General features: G+C 52.9%; 2 protein-coding genes across 2 annotated transcripts in view; one reads left to right on the plus strand and one right to left on the minus strand.

Annotated features, from left to right (window-relative positions):
- Positions 1-2469: 2469 nt before the first annotated feature.
- CDK5R1 (cyclin dependent kinase 5 regulatory subunit 1) lies at positions 2470-3405 on the plus strand. Its single transcript, XM_076356695.1, has one exon. It carries the CDS (start codon positions 2498-2500, stop codon positions 3389-3391), a length of 894 nt encoding a protein of 297 aa, XP_076212810.1. The 5' UTR covers positions 2470-2497; the 3' UTR covers positions 3392-3405.
- Positions 3406-4691: 1286 nt separating this feature from the next.
- The window catches only part of MYO1D (myosin ID), a 165691-nt gene continuing 145518 nt past the window's right edge, over positions 4692-24864 (minus strand). The window contains exon 22 of the mRNA XM_076356932.1: positions 4692-8108. Coding sequence (XP_076213047.1) covers positions 7952-8108 — 157 coding nt within the window. The 3' untranslated portion in view covers positions 4692-7951. The remainder of the gene's footprint in view (positions 8109-24864) is intronic.

The following is a 24864-nucleotide window of genomic DNA, read 5'->3' on the forward strand; positions in this document are numbered from 1 at the left end:
TGGGGATGGCCGCGAAGCCCTGCGTGTCCTCGTCGAGAATGGTGTCCAGCTCTGGCTGTCGTCCCTCAAAGGGGACAGAATCGGTCCTGACCCAGCAGGTGACGATGGGGGGGAGCAGACAAACCCCTGTGCCGGAGGCTGAGGAGACCCGATTGGGAGCGAGGACGATGTAGCAGGGCCGCAGTGCTGCTGGCTCGGAGGTGGCTGGGCTGCCTTGCGCGGGGCCAAGGAGGTTTAATTGCACGTTAGTCATTCAAACCGCCTGTGGAAAGCCGGGATTTTCCGAGGCGTCTGAGCGCCTGCCTTCCACCTCCAAGAGTATTAAAATTGAGGCCAAAAAAGCTCAAATGGTAGGGCTTGGTGTTAAACCTTTTTGGCTTAAACTTCAAAAGGCTTAACTTAAAAAACAGGCTTTCGCACAAAGGCGAGTTTCATGCTGCTTGGGTCCGTGTAATATTTTTAATGGACCGAGGGATTTCTCAGCAGCAGCAGGGCCAGTGGGGCTGGATGCGCACGGTCCCTTTCGGATCATTACGCAGAAAAGCCTCTAAAAGCTGTTTGTAAAGAGGATGTACGAAGAGGAGACCTTTCGACCACCCTTAAAAAAACCCGCTCCCCCACTGGGTTGGACGCACTTCGAAGGACACGCGGGTTTTTGGGTGCTTTGGGACAGGTCTGTCCTCGCAGCGTCGGTAGCACGGGGTCGGTCTGGAGCTGCCTCCGAGAGCTGCCCTTGAACCCGGATCAGGGCACGTGGGCACAGGCGGGTTTTTCAAGCCCTGCTCCGTGTTTCAAACTGCTGCGTCCCGCTGCTGAGCATCGGCTTCACAGCGCAAGCTGCTGAGAAACCCCCTGCCCTAGCGTGGGAGGGGGGAAAAAGATGGATCAGAGAATCTCCCCCTGGTTTTTACTGCACATCTGCAGCCTGAACCTGCGCGGCCGCGAGCACCCGGCCGTGCGCGGCACCAGCCCTGTTGGAAGCAGCAGCTTCAGCAGAGCTTTGCCCCAGAGTGAGATTTTCTTTACCTGCCGTGTGCTTTAAACCCCAAGTGCGGGGCGGGCTCGTCCCAGGCCACCCTGCCAAAGCGCCCGCGTGGCCCTGCCTCGGGACAGCAGTTTTGGGGACAGCCTTTTCCAGTGTCCCCCCCCCCTTGCGGGGCAGTTCTCGGTCCCCAGGCGCTGGGAGGGTGCGGTTGTGTCTGGGTGAAACGGGAGACCTTTGGGGGTTTTGAAGACTTCGGTGTCGTGGGAAGGGGACGGGGCAGCCGCGGGTCCGGGGCAGCCGCGGGTCCGGGGCAGCGGTGGCTTTCGCGCACGGAGGAGTACGAATGAGCTCGGTTTAAGTCGTTGGCCAAAGTCGTCGGAGACTTTTCCCTGTTTTATCGCCAGCAGCATCCCCTGGGGGAGGGGGCGACACCCGGGGACCGCTCCGGCCACCGTGGATGGAGCCCAGCCGCCGCCGCCGCCGCCGCCGCGCTCGGCCGGCTCCGCTACGGCCTGTGCCGCGGCGGAGCGGCCTTTGAGCGTCGCTACAGGTTGTGCGAGGCGCGGCGGGGCTCCGGCGGCCTCGCGTGGGCTTCCCCGGCTGGAGCTGCCGCCGCCGCTCCCCGGCCCCGCGGGAAAGGGGTGCCCCTACTTCAGGCGGGGGGGGGGTTGGGGGGGTGTCCGAGCAGCGTGGTCCCCCGCGGGGCCGTGGCAGCCGCTGGGCGCGGGTGCCGTCCCTCGGCCTCCCGCGGGCACGGGGGGCCGGGCGGCGTCGTGCTTAAAGCCCCTCCTGGCCTTTAAAATTCCGCAGCGGGCGGTTCCGCACGCCGGTGCCTTCGGTGCGAGCGGGACGGGACGCCCCGCGGGGCGGCGGAGGGAAGCCGGGGGCTGGCCGGGTCCGGGGTGTCGGGTCCGGCGGAGCGGGCGGAGGCGGCTTTTGGCGATTGTTTTGGTTTTTTTTTTAATTTTCCTTTGGTTTTTTTAACTTCTTCCCCGTCGGGCTGCCCGGCCCCCGGCCGAGGGCTCGGTGCGTCCACCCCGGGCCGTGCCCGAGCCGGCGGCACCGCGGGCGCCTCCTCCCGCCCTCCGCCCGGGGACCCCGGCCGGGGCCGCTCCCCGGGGCCGCGCGTGGGGCGGGGCCGGCGGGGCGGGGGCGGGGCGGCCGGCGAGGGGGCGGGGCCCGGGCAGCTAGGGGCGGGGCCGACGCCGTGCGAGGCAGCGCGGGGGGCGTCCTCCTGGGCGGCGGGGGAGGGGGGGCGGTCCCGCCCCGCCCCTTTCCCGCCGGCGCGGCGGGCGCACGTGGCGGGGCGGGGCGGGGCGGCGGGGGCGGCGGGCGCGCGCACTGCGCCGCCGGGAGCGCGCGCGGCGGCGGGGCGGGGCGGGGCGGGGCCCGGCGCTGAGCGGCGGCGGCGGCGGCGGCGGCGGAGCGGGCAGCGAGCGCGGGGCCGCGCCGGGGGCCGGGGCCGGGGCCGGGGCCGGGGCGGGCGGCGGGGCCCGCCGGTCGGCCGGCGCCATGGGCACGGTGCTGTCGCTGTCGCCGAGCTACCGGAAGGCCCCGCTGTTCGAGGAGGGGGCGGCCACGGTGGGGCACTACACGGCGGTGCAGAACAGCAAGAACGCGAAGGAGAAGGGCCTGAAGCGGCACTCGCTGATCTCGGTGCTGCCCTGGAAGCGCATCGCCGCCGTCTCCGCCAAGAAGAAGAGCTCCAAGAAGGTGCAGCCCAACGGCGGCTACCAGAGCAACGTGACCCACCTCAACAACGAGAACCTGAAGAAGTCGCTCTCCTGCGCCAACCTCGCCACCTTCGCCCCCCCGCCGCCCCCCGCCGCCGCCGCCGCCGCCCTCGCCTCGGCGCAGAAGGCGCCGCCGGCCGCGCCCGCCGCCGCCGCCGCTACCCCGCGCCGGGTCGTGGTGCAGGCGTCCACCAGCGAGCTGCTGCGCTGCCTGGGCGAGTTCCTCTGCCGCCGCTGCTACCGGCTGAAGCACCTCTCGCCCACCGACCCCGTCCTCTGGCTGCGCTCCGTGGACCGCTCGCTGCTGCTGCAGGGCTGGCAGGACCAGGGCTTCATCACGCCGGCCAACGTGGTCTTCCTCTACATGCTCTGCCGGGACGTCATCTCGGCCGAGGTGGCCAGCGACCACGAACTGCAGGCAGTGCTGCTCACCTGCCTGTACCTCTCCTACTCCTACATGGGCAACGAGATCTCCTACCCGCTCAAGCCCTTCCTGGTGGAGAGCTGTAAGGAGGCCTTCTGGGACCGCTGCCTCTCCATCATCGACCTCATGAGCCCCAAGATGCTGCAGGTCAACGCCGACCCGCACTACTTCACCCAGGTCTTCGCCGACCTCAAGAAGGAAAGCGGCGCCGAGGAGAAGGGCCGGCTGCTCATCGGCCTCGACCGGTGAGCGCCCGCCGCCCGCCCGCCCGCCCGCCCGGCCCCGCCGCCCGCCGGGGATGCTCCCGGCCCCGCCCGGACGCGCTTCGCTCGCCCCGGCCCGGCTCGGAGCCGCTTCCCGGGGGCTTTTCCAGGCGGGGAAAGGCGGGAGCTGCCGCCGCTCCGGCCCCGGGGACGGGGGGGACGGGGGGGGGGGACGGGGGGGGTGGTCCGCCGCCGGACCGGAGCGCAGACCCTCGGTCCCCCCCCCCCCCACCCCGGCCCCGGGCCGCCGCTCTCCGCCCGCCGCCCCCTCCCCGTCCTGCGGGCCCGGCGACGCTGCGGCCCCGCCGCCGGATCGATTTCAGCAAATCGTGGAGGGTGGTGGTGGTGGTGGGGGGGAACCCCCCAACCGAGCCCCCCCCCCCCCCCCCCTCCGCGGCTGGGGGAGCGGAGCGGAGCGGGGCTCCGCGGGCTGGCGGCGGGGGCGGCCCCGGCTCTTGCGGCCGCAGCCCCGGGTGCGGGGCCGGTCACCGCATCGCCGAGACAAAGACCAGGCAGGGGGGAAAGAAGGAAAGGGGAAAAAAAAAAAAGACAAAAAAGGAAAAATTGCTCTGAAGGCTTCACCGGAGGCGGCTGAACGGGGCCGATCGTGACTTACCGGCGCCGGAGCAGCCGGTAACGGGACAGAGACGCGGGCACGGCCCGGGACCCCCGGCCCTCGCCCCCCCGCCTCCTCCCTCCCCTTTATTTATTTTCTTTGAAGAGACTCGAATTTCCCGAGCGGGTCTGGGTTAAGGGAAATAACCGCTACTGTATCATGACATCAATGTGAAATGTCTTGTTCCCATCGTGCACTGATCATGAGTATTGTGTAAAGGATCTACTTGAGTGTGCAAGCAAGGAAAGAATCTACATGCTGCTATACGAATACTTTTAGAACAACAACAACAACAAAAAAACCTACTAACCTACGGGGGGGGAAAAAGGAAAACCCTTCTTTATTCTTTCATTGTTGCTTTTACAGTGGTATTGCGCATGCAAACAGGAGCAGTCTGTGTCTTCAAAAAAAAAAAAAAAAGGAAAAAAAACACATAAAAAAATAATCAAAAGAAAAACCTTAACGAGAGATGGCTGTAAAAATTACACCCATGCACAAAGACCCGACACCACCCCGATACCGCAGGCTGAGCTGGTATTCCCTTATCAGGCCTGGGGACTGATAAGTTTTTTTGGTTTGTATTTTTTTTTTTCTCCGTGTGCACAGTTCTAGTTTAGTTCTGGTCCATCGGGCGTTAAACTTGCAAACGAGAGGGGGAAATAACGTGCCATTTATTTTTTATTTTTCACTTGAAGCTCTTCATCGCTGTACATTGGACCCTGCTAACGATACATGTGTACGTACGTTTTTTTAGTGCAATCTCTTCTGTAGATCTTTGTTGACCAAATTGGTGGGTATTGTTACTTATTAATTTATATTTGTCTCATTTTGTATGTATGTGTATAGTGTGTTTGTAAGTATGTGTGGTTTATAACCTGACCGACTGTGTCATGGGGCTCAGTGTGCCTGTAATTTAATCCCCTCCCCTTATTTTTATTTATTTTTGTACTGTGCTGATTAAATAAAAATGCACTGACCATCCATTACACGGCAGCGGTTCGTGGTGGAGTCTTTTCTGCGATCCCCCGCCTCCGACGCCCCCTTCGCGGCGCTGGGAAATTGGATTTGCCCTGACAAAAGGGGGGTTTAACGCAGCCGCGGGTTTAATCGCGTTACCGGCGCCGGAGTCACCCCTTCGCCGGGGGCTGGCGGAGGCGCTGGGAGGGCGTCGCGGGGCGAGGAGGAGCACCGCACCCAGCACGTGAGAGGTGAAAAATCGGGTTATTGGGACGCCAAAACTCCACTTTCCATCTGGGCATCATGAGCATCATCTTCCCCCAGCCGCCGCGCCCGTCAGAAACTGGCACTGCCATAGTGGGATGCAACTAATTGGTTTTTTAAAATTTATTACAGTGAATTATGTAAACAAAAACCCAGGACCGTTATAGTAGGTTGTTTTTTTTTTTTTCCTGCTCTTTTACACATTAAAATATCAGCGATTAAAAAAAAAAAAAAAAGGGTTCATTGCATTATCGCCCAGGCTGAAAATCAAAATTCAATTTAGAAATAGTTAATTTATGGGAAAAACCAGGAATATATATATTTTATATATTTATATATATATATATAAAACCAGAGCAGGAACAGATAATATATTTTATAAAGACACATTTCATCACATACAATATTGCCATCTTGTAGTATTAGAAATTTCCTAAACCTGCGATTTATTGCCGTCCATCATGATTCGATACAACCATTTCGTTGGAGGGATAGTGTATAAAAGTGCTGATTAAATCTCCTGCCACTACCTTGCCTACGGGTTAGTGTTACTGGGGGGGGGGACGTTCGGACTAGTAGATACAAAAAGCGAGAAGTGCAAATAGAAAGGCACAGCAACGACAAGGCTTTTCCTTCTGGTGCTTCCCCGGGAGGACGCAAACAGGAGCTGGGGTGTCCCATGGCTTCAGCGTTGGCATTGCTCCTCCTGAGGAGCAGATGCTGGGGTTAAACGAGGAGGTGGGGGGGTCTTCGGTGGCCCCGAGCCGCCCGTGTGCGTGTGCTTGGCAAGGTCGGGAGCTGTCGCGTGGGTGGGACGTCGCCTCCAGGCTCCTGATGGCCCCAGCGGTGGTGGGTGGCTTGTGTTTGCCAGCATCTGGAAGAGCTTCTTCCCGAGGACTCGGGGCAGACCCGATGCGCAGAGCCCTCCGGCGCAGGAGCCCGCTTGTGCATCCCAGAGCGGCTTACCGGGAGCAAGCGCCGGTGGCCGGGATGCGGCGCTGGGATGCTGGCGGGGGCTGGTCCAAGGCTGGGGACCACATGAACGGGAGGGCTCCCGCATGGGGCCTCCCTGGCAAAAAGCACAGGAGGGATTAAGCTTGTCCCACTTATGTGCAGAGCTAGAGCTTCTCTACACTGGAGGTACCCCTTAACCTCGAGTCTGGGTGGCGGTGGTGGGGTACAAACGCTGCAGTGACCTGTCCCTACTCCCCGTGTCCATTGGGAAGCCTTTCATTAACAGGTCATTAGGTGAAGAGCCTCTGCCAGGCTTTCCGATTCCTAAAACGCTCAATTAAACACGTGCTCCCTGTTCGCCGGCTGGGCTGGAGACGGACGGTCCCCAAGGTGGGGTCACCACGCAGACACCCCCCCCCCCATCTAACGGGCTGGAAATCCTGACCTGACCAGCAGTGCCAGGACTCAGTACGTATAATCCCAACAGCCCCGCAACGTCACGGGGCCTCCTCCGCTCAAAAACCACAGCAGCAGCAGCAGCCTGATACACAGTGGAAATAAAAAGCTTGTTAGTATATATGGCCCTCCCGTAAACACCAAGCTCAAGGTTATCTGAGCTGGGCAGACGCGGGCGCCGCACATCGGGGAAAACGTGATGCCACCAGACAAGGCAAGGTGATGCACAACGCCCCAACATCCAACACCCGCAGCCGGGGAGACCCAGGAAAACTCTTTGAAGGGAACAGCCTGGACATTTGCAGTCGGGTTTGTGCTGCTGCCCCTCGCCTGGCGCGGATGGACGTGCCCGGAGTTAGTGTTAAATAGTGCAAAGCGAGGGAGCCGCGGCCTCAGCCCCCAGGCTCCACGTGTTTCTAGAATAACCCACCGGCAGCGGGTCCTTTTAGCCCTCCCTGAACCTCGTCGCTAGGACTAACGTGAAGCCACGTGGATTATCTAAAAAATTGAGCAAGGCCACTTGGTCCAAATGGGCACCCACTGGATTTTTAGGTGACCAGAGAGGGTAATTAAGGCAAAAGCAATGCAGGATTAAAAAAAATAAAACCTCTGCGCTGTGAATCCCACTCTCCTTTCTGCTGGTGGACCTCTCTCCAACCAAGGTGCCTCGATGGGTTAATGAACTCCAGGCAGTAAAGCAGCAAGTCTAGAGGTGCGTGTCCATGTACCATCCCAACTCCGTGCGTGCCGGCAGGGCTGGAAGAGTGTGGAGTGTCTCCCCGGCGTGGGAAGCCAGCCCTCCTTTCCAAACCTGGCTCCGGTTCCATCGGGATTTGGTCTTACAGGACCAGACTCCCTGAGCCGGGTATCTTTGGTTCCTCCGGTGGAGGCCGCATAATATTGCAAAAATGACACACAAAAAAGAAGGGAACAGTGGAGAGGGTTTAAGCAATCAATGTGGGAAAGGGAGGAAAGGGTGTAAGTACCTATAAATGCTTTTTTTGGACTAATTCAGAAGCACTTTCCTGATATTCTGGCCTGTTTTTGTAAGATGGATACAGGTCACTGGCTATTTTAAGCCTTCGTTGCATGTGGTAGTAAAACCCTCTCCTGAATTTGGGTTTGCTAAACCTCTAGCTTTAGAGATCTTTTTAGGCGCATGACGAAGTCACAGCTGAGCATCTCTAAATCAATCCCCTTGAAAAGTCCAAGGCACGGGGAGGGCGATCAAAGACCCAGTCCGCCTTTCCTCCGCTCTCTCGCTCTCTCCTGGCTCGCTGCGCCAAGCGGAGGGGGATGCTAATTCCCCGGCACGCAGAGGATGAAACCGGAACGATGCTTGGTGAAATCCGGTTGGGACTGGTTAATCTTGGTTTCCACGGAGACGGTGCATTTCCGCCCGTGCAGGCTGCACTGGACCGGGTTGGTGACGCTGACTTGCAGAGCGCGTTTCTCACTGCAAAGGCAAGAGGGAAAAGAAGAGTCAGGCAGGAGGGATGGGATGCGCCTGGCGCCGTTGCTCAGACCTCGGTGCAAGGCGGGGAGCGGTATTTTCGGGTCAGGACGCATCCTGCATCAAAGCCAAGCCTCAGCTCTAAGCCCAGCTTTCAGGCTCGGTCAAGCCCTGCTCCCGCACGTGAGGGTCTCCCACGCGGGGAGACGTGCACCCAGGGACTTCGGCATCGGGATCAGCGCCGATGGCGGAATATCGCTTCACAGGCAAAGCAAAGGCCAGGTTGCAAAAGGCCTGGGGTCTGCGCCCAGCTCGGCCACCCGCTCGCCGAATGACCTTGCGAGCGATCGCTCCCGTCTCTATATTTAGCATAATGATGATGACATCCTTTGTTCTGAGCTCAGAGATTAAAAGTACAGCATGAAATAGATAAAAGAATCACAGGTAGGGTTTGTTGGGGTTTTTTTAATTCCCTCTCCAGGCAGGCCGACCGACCGACCGACCACCCGTGCAGCCTCCTGGGGTTGGAGCGCCCTGAACGGAGGCAGCGGCTGGCTGGGCGCAGGCGCTGGGACAAAACTGTCACTGCAAACCATTCCCCAGCTTTTTAACCCTTTAACCCAGCCTTGGTGCTAAAAATGATTCTCACGAGTGAAATCAGGAGTTTCTGCCACCCAAATTAGTTTTGCCTTGGCTGTTTGGGTCACTGCCAGCGGGGGACATCAGGACAGCACGGCCAGATTGCCGTCCATCTCTGCTCCGGCCGAGACAGGGATGGCCAGCAAGGACGTCCCCCTTTGCTAAAGGCCATAAAAGCCACTATTTTATATCACAATTAACTTTCCTTGTACTGCAAGCAGAGAAATGCCCGGCTGCTCCCTTGGGCTGGGGATGGAGACAAGGTGCAGCCGCGCTGATGCACGAGCTCCAGCCACGAGGCCTTTGCACCAGCGAAGAGCGGGTGTCATGAAGCAGGAGAGTGAATTTGCAGGAGAAACGCCTGCAGCAGATCCGTCCCCCCGAGCCACCGCCAGCCTGGGGAAGCGGGAATAGATCCAGGGACGTGGCCTTTGGGAAATCCCTCCTGCGACCTCGCCCGCACTTCAAATTCCAGAATTTCCAGAATTGCTTAGTATAATATTGAGTGGTTTAAAGACTCAGTAGCATCAACTCCACCGCCCCCCTCGATGCTCTAAATACACTGAGGTCTTGCCTTGCTTTAGCCATGACAGTATTTTCACTGACACACAGCGCAAGTCCTTCCTGCAGCACTGGCTTTGTTTTTACTTCGTTAAGACTGTTCAAGGTGTGTCACATCCCATAAGCCACATTTTTAAACTGCTTCCAAATAATTAAGATGTTCGTTGCTGCCATAAAAATGAACGGGTGTTTGGTTGGAGGGGTACTGGCAGGGCGGCAGCACACAAAGCCCTCACGTTGCCCCGGGTATTTAACACTTATTTACTCTTGCCTCAGTGAGTTGAGGCTAAAATCCCTCCTTAGTTTGCTATTTTTACCGTGTCTTAGCAGAACGAGCCACATAACGCAGAGGAGCCTCTCAGAGATTCCTGCCATCATGTGCTTGGAGAGCAGGTTTAGCATCAAGTGTCTGTAACAAGGATAGAAGTGCTAACGACTTCCCTTCTCCTCTCCCACAGCCCTCATCAAATATAGACAAGAAGACAGAGGATTAATAGTCAAACTCTGTTGACCCTTTTGCACAGCAATAAGCAGCCCAAACCAGGGGAGAGGAATGTCAATAACCTGAATTTTGACCACAAGCAGGACCCATGCCTGGAAATCAGAAGGTCCTTGATGTATTTTGAGCCCCGTGGCAGTGGGACCTTCAGCAGGAAGCTAAATCTCTCTAGGTCCCAGCTCCTGCTGGAACGAGGAGAATCAACTAAACATATGTCTACGTGAGGCTACCATTGCCCTGGGATAGTGGGCTCTGGAGAAGATGCTCTGATCTTCGCTCCATGTAACATTTCCATTGAATAAGGGCTTCACTTCCCTCACCATGTTCTCCAGATCCCACCGTGACAGTACTCATTCACTCTTGATCATATGTTGCTTTTCTTCATGTGAGAAGAGGTTTCAGCCTCAAAACCTTTTGCTGAGGGAGCAGGACAGCTCTTGAATGGCATCTAAAGAGCAATCCACATAGGGATCTGCAAGTCCACACAGGCATTACAAACCCTGTCCTTGGTCTTCCTTGCTAGGCAATGCAACGCTGAACCCTGCCACCAGCTCCACGAGCAGCTCGATGTGCTGGGACCTTGAGTCTCTTGGATGCTGCTCCTGATTGTTGGTCAATCGCCAACAAGGAAGAGGTCGGAGGAAATGTCCGTTTGGTTTCCAGTCCATCAGTCAGTTTGGTTTCCAGTCCACCAGTCACATCAGCATCACACCTGTTGGTGCAGCGGCGAAAAGGGGAGATGACAGCTGCTGGCTGCTCTGGAGTAAGATCGTTTATTTATTGACTGAAAGGGAGAAAACAGCTGCCTGCATCGGCCAATAAACCGGGCTAAAAGACCTTCCAAATCTCACTGCTACAACGAGATTTTACCGACGAGCACAGCTGGGGAGATGCTTCCCCAAGTTGCTGCAGAATTTAGATCCCAAAGGAGGAGTCTGAGATGGAGACGGTCCAGCGTGATCCTGGAAGACCAACAAAGTCTTTCGTAGACAAGGGCAACACACAGTGAAAATACCCTTTGGGGATCACTGGTGCTCTGCACGACCCCGAGCAAGACACCGATGGCAGCGAAGGTGGAGACAAGTCCCACTTCCACTCAAACTTGGGCTAAAAACTGAGTTTTCACTGCATAATCCTGTCCCACCACGGTACTTTATTCTTCCACCTCTCCATCTCGATACGATGATTCAGTCAGGAAAAGGTCGTTAAGGTGAAATTAAGGTGGAAGAAAGTCTGCGCTATTAAATTTCAAGCTTGGAAACACACACCTGTTCACCATCCATGCCTTAATTCCTTAAGTATTTCAACGATTGCTACTATTTAAGGAACGTTTACGAATTTACTCATTACTTACGAATAATCTTCTGGCCTTCTGACAATTTAAAGGACCAACTGGGTTTCATATTAGAGGTGGGAGATCTTGTCATTTAAAGACTTAAGGGCAGAACTGAATGTATTTATGACTATTCCGCGGCTGAAGACACAGTCACAGCACAGAGAGCTAAGTGACATGCCCAAGGTCACAGAAAACAGTATCAGAATTAAGAGATAAACCCAAATTCTCCAACTTTCAAGATCTGTCTTTTAACCGCGGATGAGCAACCCTCCACGGCAGTCCAAATGCCAGTCTCTTCTTTCATCCTGTAGATCTACTTGATTCAAGGATCCTGCGTTGGTTCAGACCCGGTTTCTTATCAAGAGCAACGTCCAAGCTCACCCCTCCGTTCAACAGCCAACGACTGCCTGCACGTTGCGTCCTCAAAAGACAGTTGGAAAGTTTTTGCTGCCTGGAGAAGACCCTTGCCCTCGTCCTTTTGCTTTCATCCCCCTCGTACTTACTGCATCCCAGCACCCCACGGAGGTGCCGTGTCTGCCGGCGGAGAGCCCTCCTCTGCAGGTCCGACAGCGGGATGGCCGGGAGCCTCCGGAGCTGTCACTACACTGACCCTTACTACAGGCAGCGTAGGAATTTGTTCCAGCCATCAGCCTCTATTTTAGTAATTTTAGTAAACCCTTAACAGGCTTCTGAGACACTTCTGCCGTCTCTCTTGTACAGACACACGTTTGGGAGACCATCTACAAGACGTCAGAGCTCATGTAGGTACCAAGCACAGCTCTGCCCGAGACCAGCCCCGTCCGATGGCAGGTTTGGCTCTTCACCAAGCCCCGACCCAACCTGCACACCGACGGAAGTCAAGTCAATTAGGACAAAATGACGGATGCTGCCGCCGCCGGGTATCTTCTGGGAAATAAAATGACTTATTTTTAACAACGATTCCATTAGAAGAGACAGCGAGATGCAAGCGCTGGCTGAGAGTCTGCCAGCTCCCGGCATCCAGCCATGAAACTGCCTGGAAAAGCGTAAAGGCGAAAAAGGGAGCTTTCATGGGAAGGTCAGGATCAACCCCAGCGCTGCTCCAGTCCTGCCAGGGAACCACACGGTAATTTCTGTATATAATAAACACCAAGGTGTTGGTGTTTTCTGAAAACACAGATCTTTTTACATAACTGCAAACAATATTTTTGGGTGAAAACAGCCCCTCTCGACATCCTGGCGGTACAAGCCACGGCCACTGATCTCAGCTGGTTGTGCGGGCTGGGGCTTCTCTTTGCTCTTTGGATTTCACGGCTCAGTGAACTCTGCAGGACTGGGTGACTCCTCTTCCTTCATGTGCTCCAAACCACCATAGCATGCAAACTGCCTCTACCAGCTCACTTCGCTCATTTATCGACTCGCGCTCATTAGAGGAGTTAATGGCGAATAGTCGAGGCGATGGCTCTGGGTGTGAGCATGCGCGTGTGCGAAGCACCGCGAGCATCGCATGAACAGTGTCTGCGTATGCGGGAGAACCACATCACGGAGCGAGAGCATCATTAGAAATACAGCGCGAGCTGATTAGACACCCGGGTAAACGCTGGCAAAAGGGAAACCAGCAGAGAAGAGATGACTCCAAGTGAAAGCAGACTACTGGCCCATGAAATATTCGAGTTTTGACTGAGCTTTTAATCTAGGACCTCAGGGAAAACACAAGCCAAGTAGCGCATAAATGGCCACAGACATCTGTCAGCACCGTTGATAATACAGAAGCATCTATGTCGCCAATAAGCGGTGGGAAGCAAAACGGTGAAGCGAAAGAGTGGAGAAAGATCAGAGGGAGCTTCTGCAAAGACAGCGGCGTAAGACTAGAAAGTTAAATAAATGTGTTGTTAAATAAATGTTAAACGTACGAGATGCTTAAGAGCAAACACAGATGACCTGGGATGCCTTGCAAGGAGCTGTAATAGGCATGAAAATACAGCAAAGCACTCGTCGATGAGAGGTTCTTCGCCGTGAGCTCCGTCAGGAAGCACAGCGGGCTGCAGAGGCCGGGGAACACGCCATGCCCAGAGACAGCGGTACCCGACTGCGGCCTGGGGTGCTCCGGAGATGCAGCCCCATCACTCGCAGGGCTGGGAAGATGGGAGGAACAGGCAGTTTATGCAGATTTTCCAGGGTCTTTAAATGAGGTGCTGCCTGCCTATGGACGGAGCTAATGCAGTCACGGAGCCGGAAATAAGTTCTTTTTAGGAAGCAAAATTTGGGTAGAAGATGGCAAAGCTGAGTACAGTAAGTGCCTGATTTTCATGACAACAAACCAGGGGGATTTAAATGAGGCTAAGCATGCGATGCAGTGCGAAACCAGGACCCGGCAGTAATAAACCGAGATGTATTCCGGAGGGGATTTTTTTAAATGATCAAATCTTTCTAGAGTTTAGATCAAGGCCTCTTTCTGGAAAGGCAGGCATCACTGTGGACTACTTGGTTAAGGCTTCAAGAGAGCATGCAGCTGCAAACAAGATGTTAGGAAGCATTAGAGCAGGCTGGAGAATCCTGAAAAAATTGTAACACCTTATATAAGTCAGTGCTGCAGTCTCATCTGGATACCGGCTGCAGCCTTTGAGGGGGTTCAGCGATGAAAAAAAAATAAAAAGGCTCACAGATGAAGGGAGGCTGTAAAAAAGAAACCAAAAAAGCAGCAGCTATATTCTGCATGAAGAAAATACGTAAGAAGGGGAGAGAGAAACTAGAGAGGTCTAAAAAAAGGCAGCTTTCAAGGCTTTGCTTCCTAACAACAGCCAGAGAGACAAACAGTAATGTTGAGAATTTCAAGGTGGGTTAAAATAGCTTTCCAGGCAAGGCGTACTCTCGCTGCTGTGGATCGCTCCAGGCTGTGGCGCTCACTGCTACTGGGTGGCAGAGAGGTGAGAAAAAATGAGCAGGGTCTGAAATGACATTGCATGTAACATAGGTAATAAACATTTACATATCTGAGTTACAACAAGTGTCTTTTTTGGAAAAGATAAGTGTCCTCTGCATGAGGGTTTAAAGCACGCTGGCTGTGCAGGCTGCATATTTGGCAGGGGAGGGCTGGGGGGAGATATATCTCGTCTGACCACTCGTGGTTTTCTGCAACTTGCAGGACAATGATACTGGGGATATTTGGGCTCAAAGGGAAGGTTATAGTTCTCACTGTGAAAATTAACCCCACAATAGCTTAAACGGAGACAAAAATAGGAACATCGAGTTTCTCAACATGTACAAGCGCAAAATCTGCACCGAAACCCCGTGTGCATTTTCTATCACCCCGGCTGTAACCTCTCAGCTTTGCACGAGGAGCAAAGCACCGCGTCGGGCGAGCCGCTCCGTGCGCAGGACCGGCGTGGTCCACGCCGTCGTCAGCCGGCTACGGACACAAGCATCCCCTGCTTTGGGGAGCTGGGGCAAGCGCTGTCCCTGGGCAGCCACGGCATGAAGGGCATCACATGTAAATAATCCTGGGTGGATATTTCATTCCGGGGAGGGAGACGTCCTGTTGCACGTATTCAGAGCCCGTGGGCTGCCAGAGCTCTGGCACGCTTCACCTTCTCTGTTCTCCCGCTGCCTCTCGGGGGGCAGTAACATTTGAAGTGTGTGCAGCTTCAAAGCACTGTGTCCCACTTCCAGAAGAGATTTACACACTTGGAGCATAAATTTCCCTAAGACTTGGATGATTTTGGCAGCATCACCCCTGTGACTCCTCGGCACACTTCATCCTTCTTTGCTCTGCTCAGATCCCCTGCCATCAGAGGGAGAAAACACCTTTTCCCATCCAGCTCTTATTAAAACACTCTGGCTCATGTAGCTACAGGTCAAAAGCAATGATTTACTATCCTGTGTACTCGAGAAAATAATTTAACGTCCTCTTTGCCTCCTCGCACTGGCTGCTGGATTGTATTAGCACCGCCAAAGGAAATCCCCCTCCATCCAGCGGTCCCTTTTTAGTGCAGCCCTGAAGCTGCAGCTGGCAGCACTCTTCATCCCCCCTGGGTTTGGTTACCAACACCGAGAAGCTCAGGGTGAGGAGATTAACCGGGAGGCATTTTCGGGTGCAGATCACTCCTCTCTGCTCATAACTCAAGAGCAGCTGGATCAGCAGGGGATGAACACGCGTGGTAGGTAGCGTGCCGCTCGTTCAGCACGTGCTGCATTACTCACACGTGCACCGAAGGGACACGACAACATCCTAAACCACAACGAGTTTTCAACATCTGCCTTGTGAAACCCTCTCTGAGGTCTCGCACAGCGAAAGCATGAGACAAACAGGATGTTTTCTCAAACCGTTACTTGCTTTTTAGAGACACAGGGTTGTTGGTGTTGTAGACCTCTTCTGTATCAGGTGGTCTTGGCTGAGATGAGACATTAAGACGGATCAAAGCTATGGAAAAGAGAGACTATCAAGAAGTCAGACACGAATAAAGGAGATCTCAAGTCAGGATCAAAAGGCAAATTTCCATAGTCAAAGGTCAGAACAAGTCCTCCAGGCATTTTAATGCCAAGAAAGGTCAGCCGAGTTAAACGTGGCTCTGGCAGGTCCTGTATGATTTTTCAAAATTATCTGCAGTCAAGTGACACTCGATACCGTGAATTTTTTTCAGCCTTCAAAACCAGCAAATGTTTACAGCATATTTCTAATACAGTTTTGTACCTTGTGGTCTATGTTCAGGCAAATCACCTCAGAAGCTGGAAGAAGTGGCTTTTCAAAAGCAAATTTAATCTGCAAGAGAACGACCAGGCTACAAACTGCAATCCCACGTCGTTCCACTGAAAACTCAACCATGCCACTTAAAAAGTGGCTTTCACTCTTTCCTGGCTCAGACTTGCCCATGTGTCATTCTTCTCTGCAGCTCACACTGACATCTATTTACCAGCGCAAACCACAGAGCCGCTCGCCTTCGGTTTTGGGAACCGTACAGTACCACACATTACAACATCACCCTAGCGAGTTGCGTCAGCAACTCTATTTTTGCCCTTTTAATGAGAAACAACATTAGTTAATATCTGTATATTCCCGGTGAAAAGCGTTACATATGTCCAATGGCACATAGCAAGGCAAAAGCAAAGTCAGTTATTAATACTCTGGTCTGCTGGCGTCCAGCCGGTGCACCGAGATGGTTCCTTTTATTCATGTCTGAACCATAAAAGCCATTTTCCTAAGAAGACAGCAGCTGCCACAACACTGATGTGCTTCTTTCATAATGTGTCTGCGGCAGATCCAGGTATATTCCTTCCCCTCTAGCTGGGGTGTAAACCTAGTTCATTAAATGTTTGGCGCTCTCATTCTTAAAATGCATTTATTCCTACTTGAACCCAAGGTCAGGCGGTCCCAGAGCAGCGCCGGTGAGCTGCGGTTCGTTCTTCATTTATTTAGTAACTGGGGCATTTGTGCATCCATCCTCGCTAGCCAGAGAGTGCTTTCCGGAAAGCCAGCGAGCTGTAAAATATTTCTGTCTCTTCCAGCAAAACCATTTGGTTCACGTGCTCCTGGGCAAAGGAGGATCCCCAGGGTGATGGGGCAAGGGCTGCTCCTCCCCTCCCCTCTCCAGGGCTGTTCGCCTTCGTCGGGAACTTGGGGTAACAGCCAGGTTTCAAAGAAAGACCTAAGCAGCTAAAAAGCAGGTTACAAGGGGTCAGGTCCCAGCCAGCCAGCCTCACTACCCATGGGGACTGCACCCCAAAGCTCTTATTTTATGGTGGGAAAGCCCCCCAAAAGTGGTTTTGAGACACCACTTTGCAAGCACGCTGCATGGTGTACCCCGACATCCCCTTTCCTCCATCCCTGGGAAATCTGACTGGAATAAAAACTGAACATCGTTATCCCATATCACATGAAGTTCAAGAAAGGGATCAAAAACTAATCGAAGCTCCATCCTCCAGCTGAACCGGGGCAAACGCTCATCCACCCAACTCCCAAACCCCAGCCCTAACACGACCGCCGTCTCCAAGCTGAGGGCGTTGGACTTTGGGGTGGGAGAGATGCACTGTAGGCACCGAAGCTCAGCTATAAACTGTACCCCGATCTCGTTACCACACTTGGGCTATTAATCCCCTCCCTGCCCACCCCAGCACAGGCACGCCGGCTGCGAACAGCAAGGCTTGGGCAGCACCGTCCCCCTGCCCGCAGCAGGCAGGAGGCATCAGGCTCCTGTAGCCGTTGCTGATGCTCCTTGAGTTCTGCTCCTATTGAAGCTGAGAATTCATCTACACACTTCAAACAGAGAAGTCTCGGTCTTTTTTTCTCTCCTCGTGTAATCAGCATTCAATGCCTGATGTAATTTATCCCTGACGAAGCACTTGCTAAAGCTGGTCAACGGTTTTCTGGATGAAAAACGCGTGTTCACTTAAATAGGGTATTTCCCGGGAAATCTCATCAACAAAGCAGCTTTCAAAAAAAAAAAAAAAAGGCACACACAGCGCGTTAAATATTTTATTTCCTCCAGCAGGCAAAATGAAAAATTTCCAAACCCCTGAGTGGGGGCGGAGAAGGCAGCTCCCAGCCACCATGGGAGTGCCACGACAGCACCCACCTACCGGGGCTGTGCCTAAACAGATGGGTTATTGATCTAACACCCTAACAGGAGGCACCCCAACATGCCGCATGCCCAGCTCGAGTGCTCGGGACCGCAGGGAACTCTAAAATCCACATACTGCTCTTTTCCCCTCCCCTGGTTGCCATATGCAGTTTGATACCGTAGGAATTAAATCCCCTGCAAAATTCAGGGTATTTTGCATTCTCTCTACAGCTAAAATGGTAAGTTTTGCATCGTCTTCAGCACGCTGAAGATTTACAGACTGGTGATAAGCAACTGTGTGGAGGAGAGTGAAAGGATGGGGAGAGCTGGGAATGAGACACGTGGGGTTCGCGGTACCCGCTGACGTGGGAGCGCGGTGGCAGGAGGGAAGGTGCTCGCGTCGTTCCCGTCCTCTCAAACACCCGTTGAGGTTTCAGCAACTAACACGAGAAGAAACATGTCATCCGGGGCGACCCCAGCAGCACCCGCCTCTGCAAGGAGCGGAAACCAGTTCTGGCGCAGAATTATGAAACGAGCGATCTTGTTAGGTAAGAAACGATTTCTACGGCTGCGTAACATCCTCACCAACGTGGTCGGCCCTGCCTACACGCGTGGTTCCGGCGTGCTTTGCGGCTCAGTTTACATCCTACTTATTTTTGGATAAACAGAGGAATTTAGTTTCTGAGGAGGATGGTTACACAGACTATTGTCCGGCGCCGCGTGCCGCTTGCCTTCATCTACTCAAACTGACCCAGTTCTCAACATCAACAGCTTTCCCGGGGTGCAGCACCAATATATAAACTACAGCTTCTTCTGAGGTCTCCAATTAGTCATATATTCTCAGCTATTCTGAGTCCTGGCAAAGCTTTTGAGGGTCAGATCTCATCCGGCTTTCTGCTTTAGTAGGAGCATACATGGCCGCAAGACGCTGGAGCCTTACATATTTTATAAAAACCACTACGCCAAAAATATGATTCAAAGTCCCTGGCTGGAGACAGAGTAAAAGCAGAACATCGGCTCATTCACGGGATTATGCCAAGAATCCTGCATTATAAATGCACCAGCACATAAATAAAATAAGACCACTTAGGAAGATGAGTGCAGACTTGCTTGCCGTTTAGGACATCACGGACCTTGACTCCCAGGCAGGCTGAGAAGCAGCGAAAGTCTTTCCTTACAATTTGTTTTCGGCTCCAGTCCTCACCCTCACCCAGCCAGTGGGCTGAATTCACCGGACCCACGTTTGTTGGGGCGTACGCAGCCTACATTTCCAATGTCCCTCCTGAAAGGATGCTCTTGGCCTGGTGAGCAGATGCTGATAAAATTCTGCTGGCTGAATTTTTGAAGTTTTAAGGAAGGAAGAAATTCAGAAAAAAAAATACTTCAAAGGGAATCCAGCACGTTTCAGTCATCTGGGATATATTTATTCAACTACTGCAAGAATGTGAGGTACAGGGAGCTGATGGTGAGGACAATAAGTATGGTATTATTCAACTGTTTACCACTCAAATTTACAAGGGAGCAACAATTTTCCAGTATCAAACAGCGGTCGAAACAGCTGACGGGTGCATTACGTTGGAAAACGATGCCACAGTGAAGCGCTGCTGTTGCCCTATCGTTTCCCTTCGATACAGGCATAACCTATAGTCATCCCGATGGATGAGCAACTCTACCTTCCCCACTGGGGCATGCAGAGCTGTGAATTAAACAAGTGTTTTTAGAGTCTGGCAGAGGTAACAAAACGTGGGAAGCTGCCACTGAGCTTCACAGAGATCTCCTAAAATTATTATTAAAAAAATCAAAAAGTGTGCATGCTTTTGAAGTTCTCTCCTCCTTTTGTTTTTTTTTTAATCATTCTTTGGGATCGACCTGTGCGAGTGAAACCGCCAGGAAGCCAGCACAGTTAAGTGGGAGGGCAATTTGCTAAGGCGAAGCCACAAGCTTGGCTTCTGCCGGCGCCGACGGCTGCGATGCCGCCGGAGCTGCGGGAAACGAGCGGATCCGGGGGCTCGCAGCCACAAGGACGACGGTGCGAGGGCTCTTCCCACGCGCAGGGGCCGGGAAGAGAGGTTGCGTCGTCGCATCCCAACTCACGGCTCCGAAAGCTTGGGTTCAGTAACGCCTCCGCAGGGCGGCCGTGCCGAGGACCTGACTGTCATTGTCCCCAGCCGTCCTGGCTGCGCTCCCGCCCTGCAGCCCGTGAAACACTGAGCTGCTGCGCAGGCAAAGAGCTCAGCTCCATTATATTCTGCACACATCGCCGCTGAGCTCATTAAAGCCGGAGCCGGGAATTTAATGGGAGGGCTCTGACATCCCCCGGAACATCCACCGCCAGGTGCACCCGCTCGGCACCGCACCGCGGCTTCAGCACGGGCATAATTCACCCGGCTCCCTTTGAACAGCGTGTGACAGCTCGTGTGCGCGTGCAGGGAGGGGGTGATGGAGAACGACTGCTTTTAGCACTACGGCTCTCAGTCACTATAGCAACCTGGATATTCATCATCCCATCTGATGCTTCATTTCTGCCAGCCAACCAGGGGCTGATGCAGAGCAACGAGAGACGGGTTCATTTACTGCCTATGATTGCTGCTCGGTGCACCCCGGATAACCCCTGCCTAAGCTAATTCTGCATGAATTCCCCTTTCTGAGGGTTTTTTTTTTTAAAGTTGACCGGGGATGGTCCTGCTCGCCACCGCTGCAACAGCAGAAGCACTGGCGCAGAGGACTTTTCGGCAGGGTGTCACCGTGACCTACTTAGTGCAGGACGAGGTGACATCACATTAAAATGCCAGTGGCTTCCCGGTCCTCTGGACCACTCTGTCCGGTAGCAACGCTGAACTAATCTGACCCCGAAGACAGATTTCCGACAAGGAGGCGCGTACCCCTGGCTGTCGGTATAACCTTGCTCTGCCAGCATGAGAGCCGTCTCCCCTCCTCGGCTCCTCTGACCTGGAACAGCTGCGCTTAATCCTGCCTCTCCATTTCCAGATCTGATCTGAAAACCTAGATTTTTCCCCTTTCCTAATAGAAAAGAGAGAAATTAGCTAAAGCTTCAGGGGATAGAAAAATGCCGTAAAAAAAAGAGGTGTTATTGTGCTGTATTCTCCTGCAGCTTTTCCCCCAGAGAGAAGCAATGTTCCTGTTCGCCCTCCCCGTGCGAAGCAAGATTTTTATCACACAGTGCCTGATAAAAGGTCACACTTTCACGGGCGACCGGTGACAACACTAGCATTTTCCCCAATGATTCAGGCAGGCAGTATCAGGGCTCTCCAGCCCGCAACCACCAGCTCGTTCCTGAAAGCCAAACCATGAATTTTTATCAAAGGGGAGCGCAGAGGGGTGGGATGTGCTCAGGTTATCACGGCGTTATGCCAGCGAGGAAGTCGGCTCCTCCTCTCCCAGCATCCACACTGTGACATTTTAGCTGAGGAAGCTGAATCATCCTTCAATTAACGACAGGCTTTTAACCTGATGTTGAGGAGTCTCGCGGAGGTCTCCCTCCTGTTAAAAACGCCTCTCGCTGTGGCCAAAAGAAGAATCACTCGAACACAGTGATTTTTCCACCCCTCGGGTTTACGCTGTCCTCCCGCCCTGGGAGCCATTTGATGGGGAAGGACATGGCAGCAGGACGGTGTTTCCTGCGAACACATCGCCCTGCCAGGTGCCTCCCAAACCAAAGGCAGTTTAAAACACGTACCGGACCCTGCGGAACAAGGCAGGGAAGAATCATCAGGCAGAGGATGACGGACAGGAAGGGGAAGGGTAAGCAACAAGTCAAGGTGACTCAGGGCACAGACCTCTCGATTGCTCCATCATCGCATTCAGGTTTTAGCTTTTTAACCAACTGCTACTTCCCACTTATTTCCTGGGGCAAGAGCACACCCAGGGCCTTTCGGAGGAGCCCGAAGAGACAAAGCAAGTATGCAGGGCTTACAAAGGGATTTTAAATACGAGGGATGCTCAGAAGGTCAGAGGGAAGCTTAGGAGCAGATCGTACCAAGGTTGGCGCTACTGAAAACAACCACTGAGAAGAGGCTGGGGTCTCAGGAACGAGAACCCCGATCACAGAGTGACTCGGTGCAGTTGGTTTCGGCTGCCAACATCCCCATGGGCTATCAGCAGAGTCCCAGAGGCAGACGGTATTTTAGGGATGATGTTTGAACAGGTTTACAACCGTTCTCAGGACGTCAGGGGCTGACGCACCTCGTCTACACCAAACCTCCCCAGCAACGCTATTTTTTTTGAAGTCTTGAGAAAATTTGGCCTCTGTTTCCCAGCACAGGATGGCCAAAAGATAGGGGTGGTTGGTCATTAACCCAGAGGAGAGTTTGGATTACAGAAAAGAGAAGACAAGAGCGATAACTGCCGCAGGCAATCATGAGGTGGACAAATTAAGGAGGAAGCGGGGGGTTTCAGAAACGTCCGGAAGGAAGAAAGAGGATGGTTGGACTGTGCAGGGTTGTGAGCAGCCTCCGTTCCCATAACGTAGGGAAAAGTTGCTTCTACTGCCTCAAAAACTTCGTCGCATAAAATTGTCCATGCGGGAAAGCCCAGCTAGAACCAGTACTGACATCACCTCTGTATCAGCGTTACAGCATCCCAATGAAACACTTTGGGTCTAATAAAATTTCAGGCATGACGAAAGTCATTACTGTTCCCGTCGAAAGCATCGGAGTGAATGAGGTTTGAAGACATTAAGCCTGGGGAGAACAAACGATGAGGCAGATTTTGTAAGATTTTCCTTCCATCACAAAACTTAAAAGTCATGAAACAAAGTCCCTCCAGTAGCGCACAGCACCACGCAGGTATTTAAAAAGAGGAATTTAATTCTGGACCTCTAATGTCCACTCCAAGGACCAAGAGCAGCCAGATTAGCCTAAAACAATGTGACAGCCGACCTGCCAGGAGCTCGGTGTCAGCCACAGGCACTCCCTGGAAAAAAGAACCGAGCTGAAAAATCTCACCCTATGACTAATGATTATGGGCAGCCTATTTCTCTGCATTTCAAGCCAGATGATTCCTAAGAGCACCAAACTTTCGCTATGTTTCCTTAACATTATGGATTCATGATGCCCTGCAAGGCATCAAGGATGCTTCTTAGAACCGGGACTTAGGCTATACTGGGAAATCAATTTTTTATGTGATAGCAAAACGACGGGCAGGATTTTAAGTGGGTCTTGTGTATTCAGAGCGGTTGGGCAGCCAATTTGGTTTTTATTATTTCAGGAGCATTTGCTGAGATGTTCCAGAGTGGTCTCGGTATCACTTCTGCAAAGTAAAGGGCTCTGAAGCTGCAATCGCAGAATAAAAATGCTGGCACTTCTGCTTCCCTTTGTTCTCTCGTCTTTATTCACTGATACATTAGCACAACTCACATAGGCAGGAAAAAAGGCAACGTGCTGTGAAGAGAGACAACTATGTCTTATTTAAATACCTGACCTATTTCTGCTTTTCCTTTGCCTAACTTATTCAACAAGAAGTTTGGATTTGCAGAAATAGCTGAAATAACTGTGTCGGATCATGTGAAAAATGCTCTTCCTTGTGGCAAAGCCAACATGAAAAACAGGTGCATAAACAAAAAGATTTTTGCTTATAGAAATTAAAAGTTTGGAGGGGAAATGCACATTGCCAGGCTGATTCCCACTGTATTCAGCATTTGCATTGTCATTGCAACAACATATAATTTTCATTTCAGGGTATTACGTGACTCCACTGGAGGACACCACCTATGTAAACACAACGTGGCCGTATACATTCAAACGTTTATCATCAGCTACCCAACCTGGAAACACAGCAAATCCCTACTGCCTGAAATTCAACTTCTTGCTCAGTAGGCAGGGTGACCTCATTTTGGGAATCAAGAGTCTATATCAATATCCCTGCCCTATTAGACGGGCTTTTAAATGATCTCAGGAGCACATCACCCAGCTTTCGGCAAGGCGAGGCCCAGGGAAGGTGCAAGAGATGATTCAGACCGAACGGAGAGGAACGCCGGGGAGGGACGGCGGAGGGCTGAGTGACTGCTCGTGACCCGCCAGCGAGGCCGTCGGTGCCCTCCATCTCCATGGAATAAAAACGGGTCTGTTCCCGAGCAGGCTTAGGATGCAAGCTTTAGAGCGCAGCCACGTTACTAGGCACAGTAAAATGCTTTTAATTACTGTCTGGCACGGTTTGCATTCTCAGCTGCAGAAGAATCGATCCTTCTTCCTATCTTTCCTTGCAGCGGAGGATACAGTTTTTACTTAAATGCTATTTCTGTTGATGAGCCTCTTTCCTTCCCACCCCCGACCTGCCGCTTCACGTAGATGGGAAGTAACGCCAAAGGCTGTAATTACTGGCAGTCACAGGCAGCACCACTGCAGCGGCTCCAACAACGTTGCCATTATACCAAACAACTCGTGAGCCTCCGTGCCTTCGGATTCATCCCTCTCCTTCGCAAACACCCCACAGGGATTCCGCGATGCACTGCCACGGTTGCAGGAAAACGGACCTGGTGACCTACAGGGTCTTATGCTCCTACAGAAATTTCTCCAAATACAGGCAAGTCTGGCAAAACGGAGTTATTCTAAGAATGAGACACGGCATCATATATCCTCAGGTTTCCAGTCTAACAGGGATACTAATCACTTCACAGGGCTGTGGCAAGGATGAATAACTACAATCCCCGAGCCATGTCGAATGCTATTTGGAGGTATCAAACGGTGGTAGGCTTACCATTATCATATCCATCTTTTAGTGGGCAGAATTATCAATATTTTATGCTTCTATATTTCAGAGTCTGTGCTAGGAGAAATCAGCAGATTTACACATGGCACTGAGAAATTTGCTACATCAACCAAATGCCTGCAAAGCTAAAGCCATTAACAAATCAAATATCTACGGCTCAAGCATTCAGTATTAATTTATTTTGCTGCAGTCATTCCAGCTGAGCAAAATATCTTCCCCCACCCCAGTTTCTAATCAGCTTCCATCCTCCTCTGGGTTTACCAGAGTTAAATCTTTCACATTGCTCTCAGTGATAAATCGAAAAATTGAGCTGCGAATGGGGAAAAATGAGTTGCAAAGCAAATGCTTCCACTAGTAATAGATTAACTCTTTGTTCCAAGGCTATCGCATCACTTCAAGAGGCTTCCTATATGTTTTCTGAAGAGCCACTGCAGTGACAAGATAAGATGCCACCACTGTGAAATA

The sequence above is a fragment of the Aptenodytes patagonicus genome, chromosome 20, assembly GCF_965638725.1.
Source record: "Aptenodytes patagonicus chromosome 20, bAptPat1.pri.cur, whole genome shotgun sequence".
Taxonomy (NCBI): Eukaryota; Metazoa; Chordata; class Aves; order Sphenisciformes; family Spheniscidae; genus Aptenodytes; species Aptenodytes patagonicus.

Bases quoted from the DNA above. Each gene is read 5' to 3' on its own strand.
- CDK5R1 (XM_076356695.1), top strand. From the start codon at position 2,498: ATGGGCACGGTGCTGTCGCTGTCGCCGAGCTACCGGAAGGCCCCGCTG.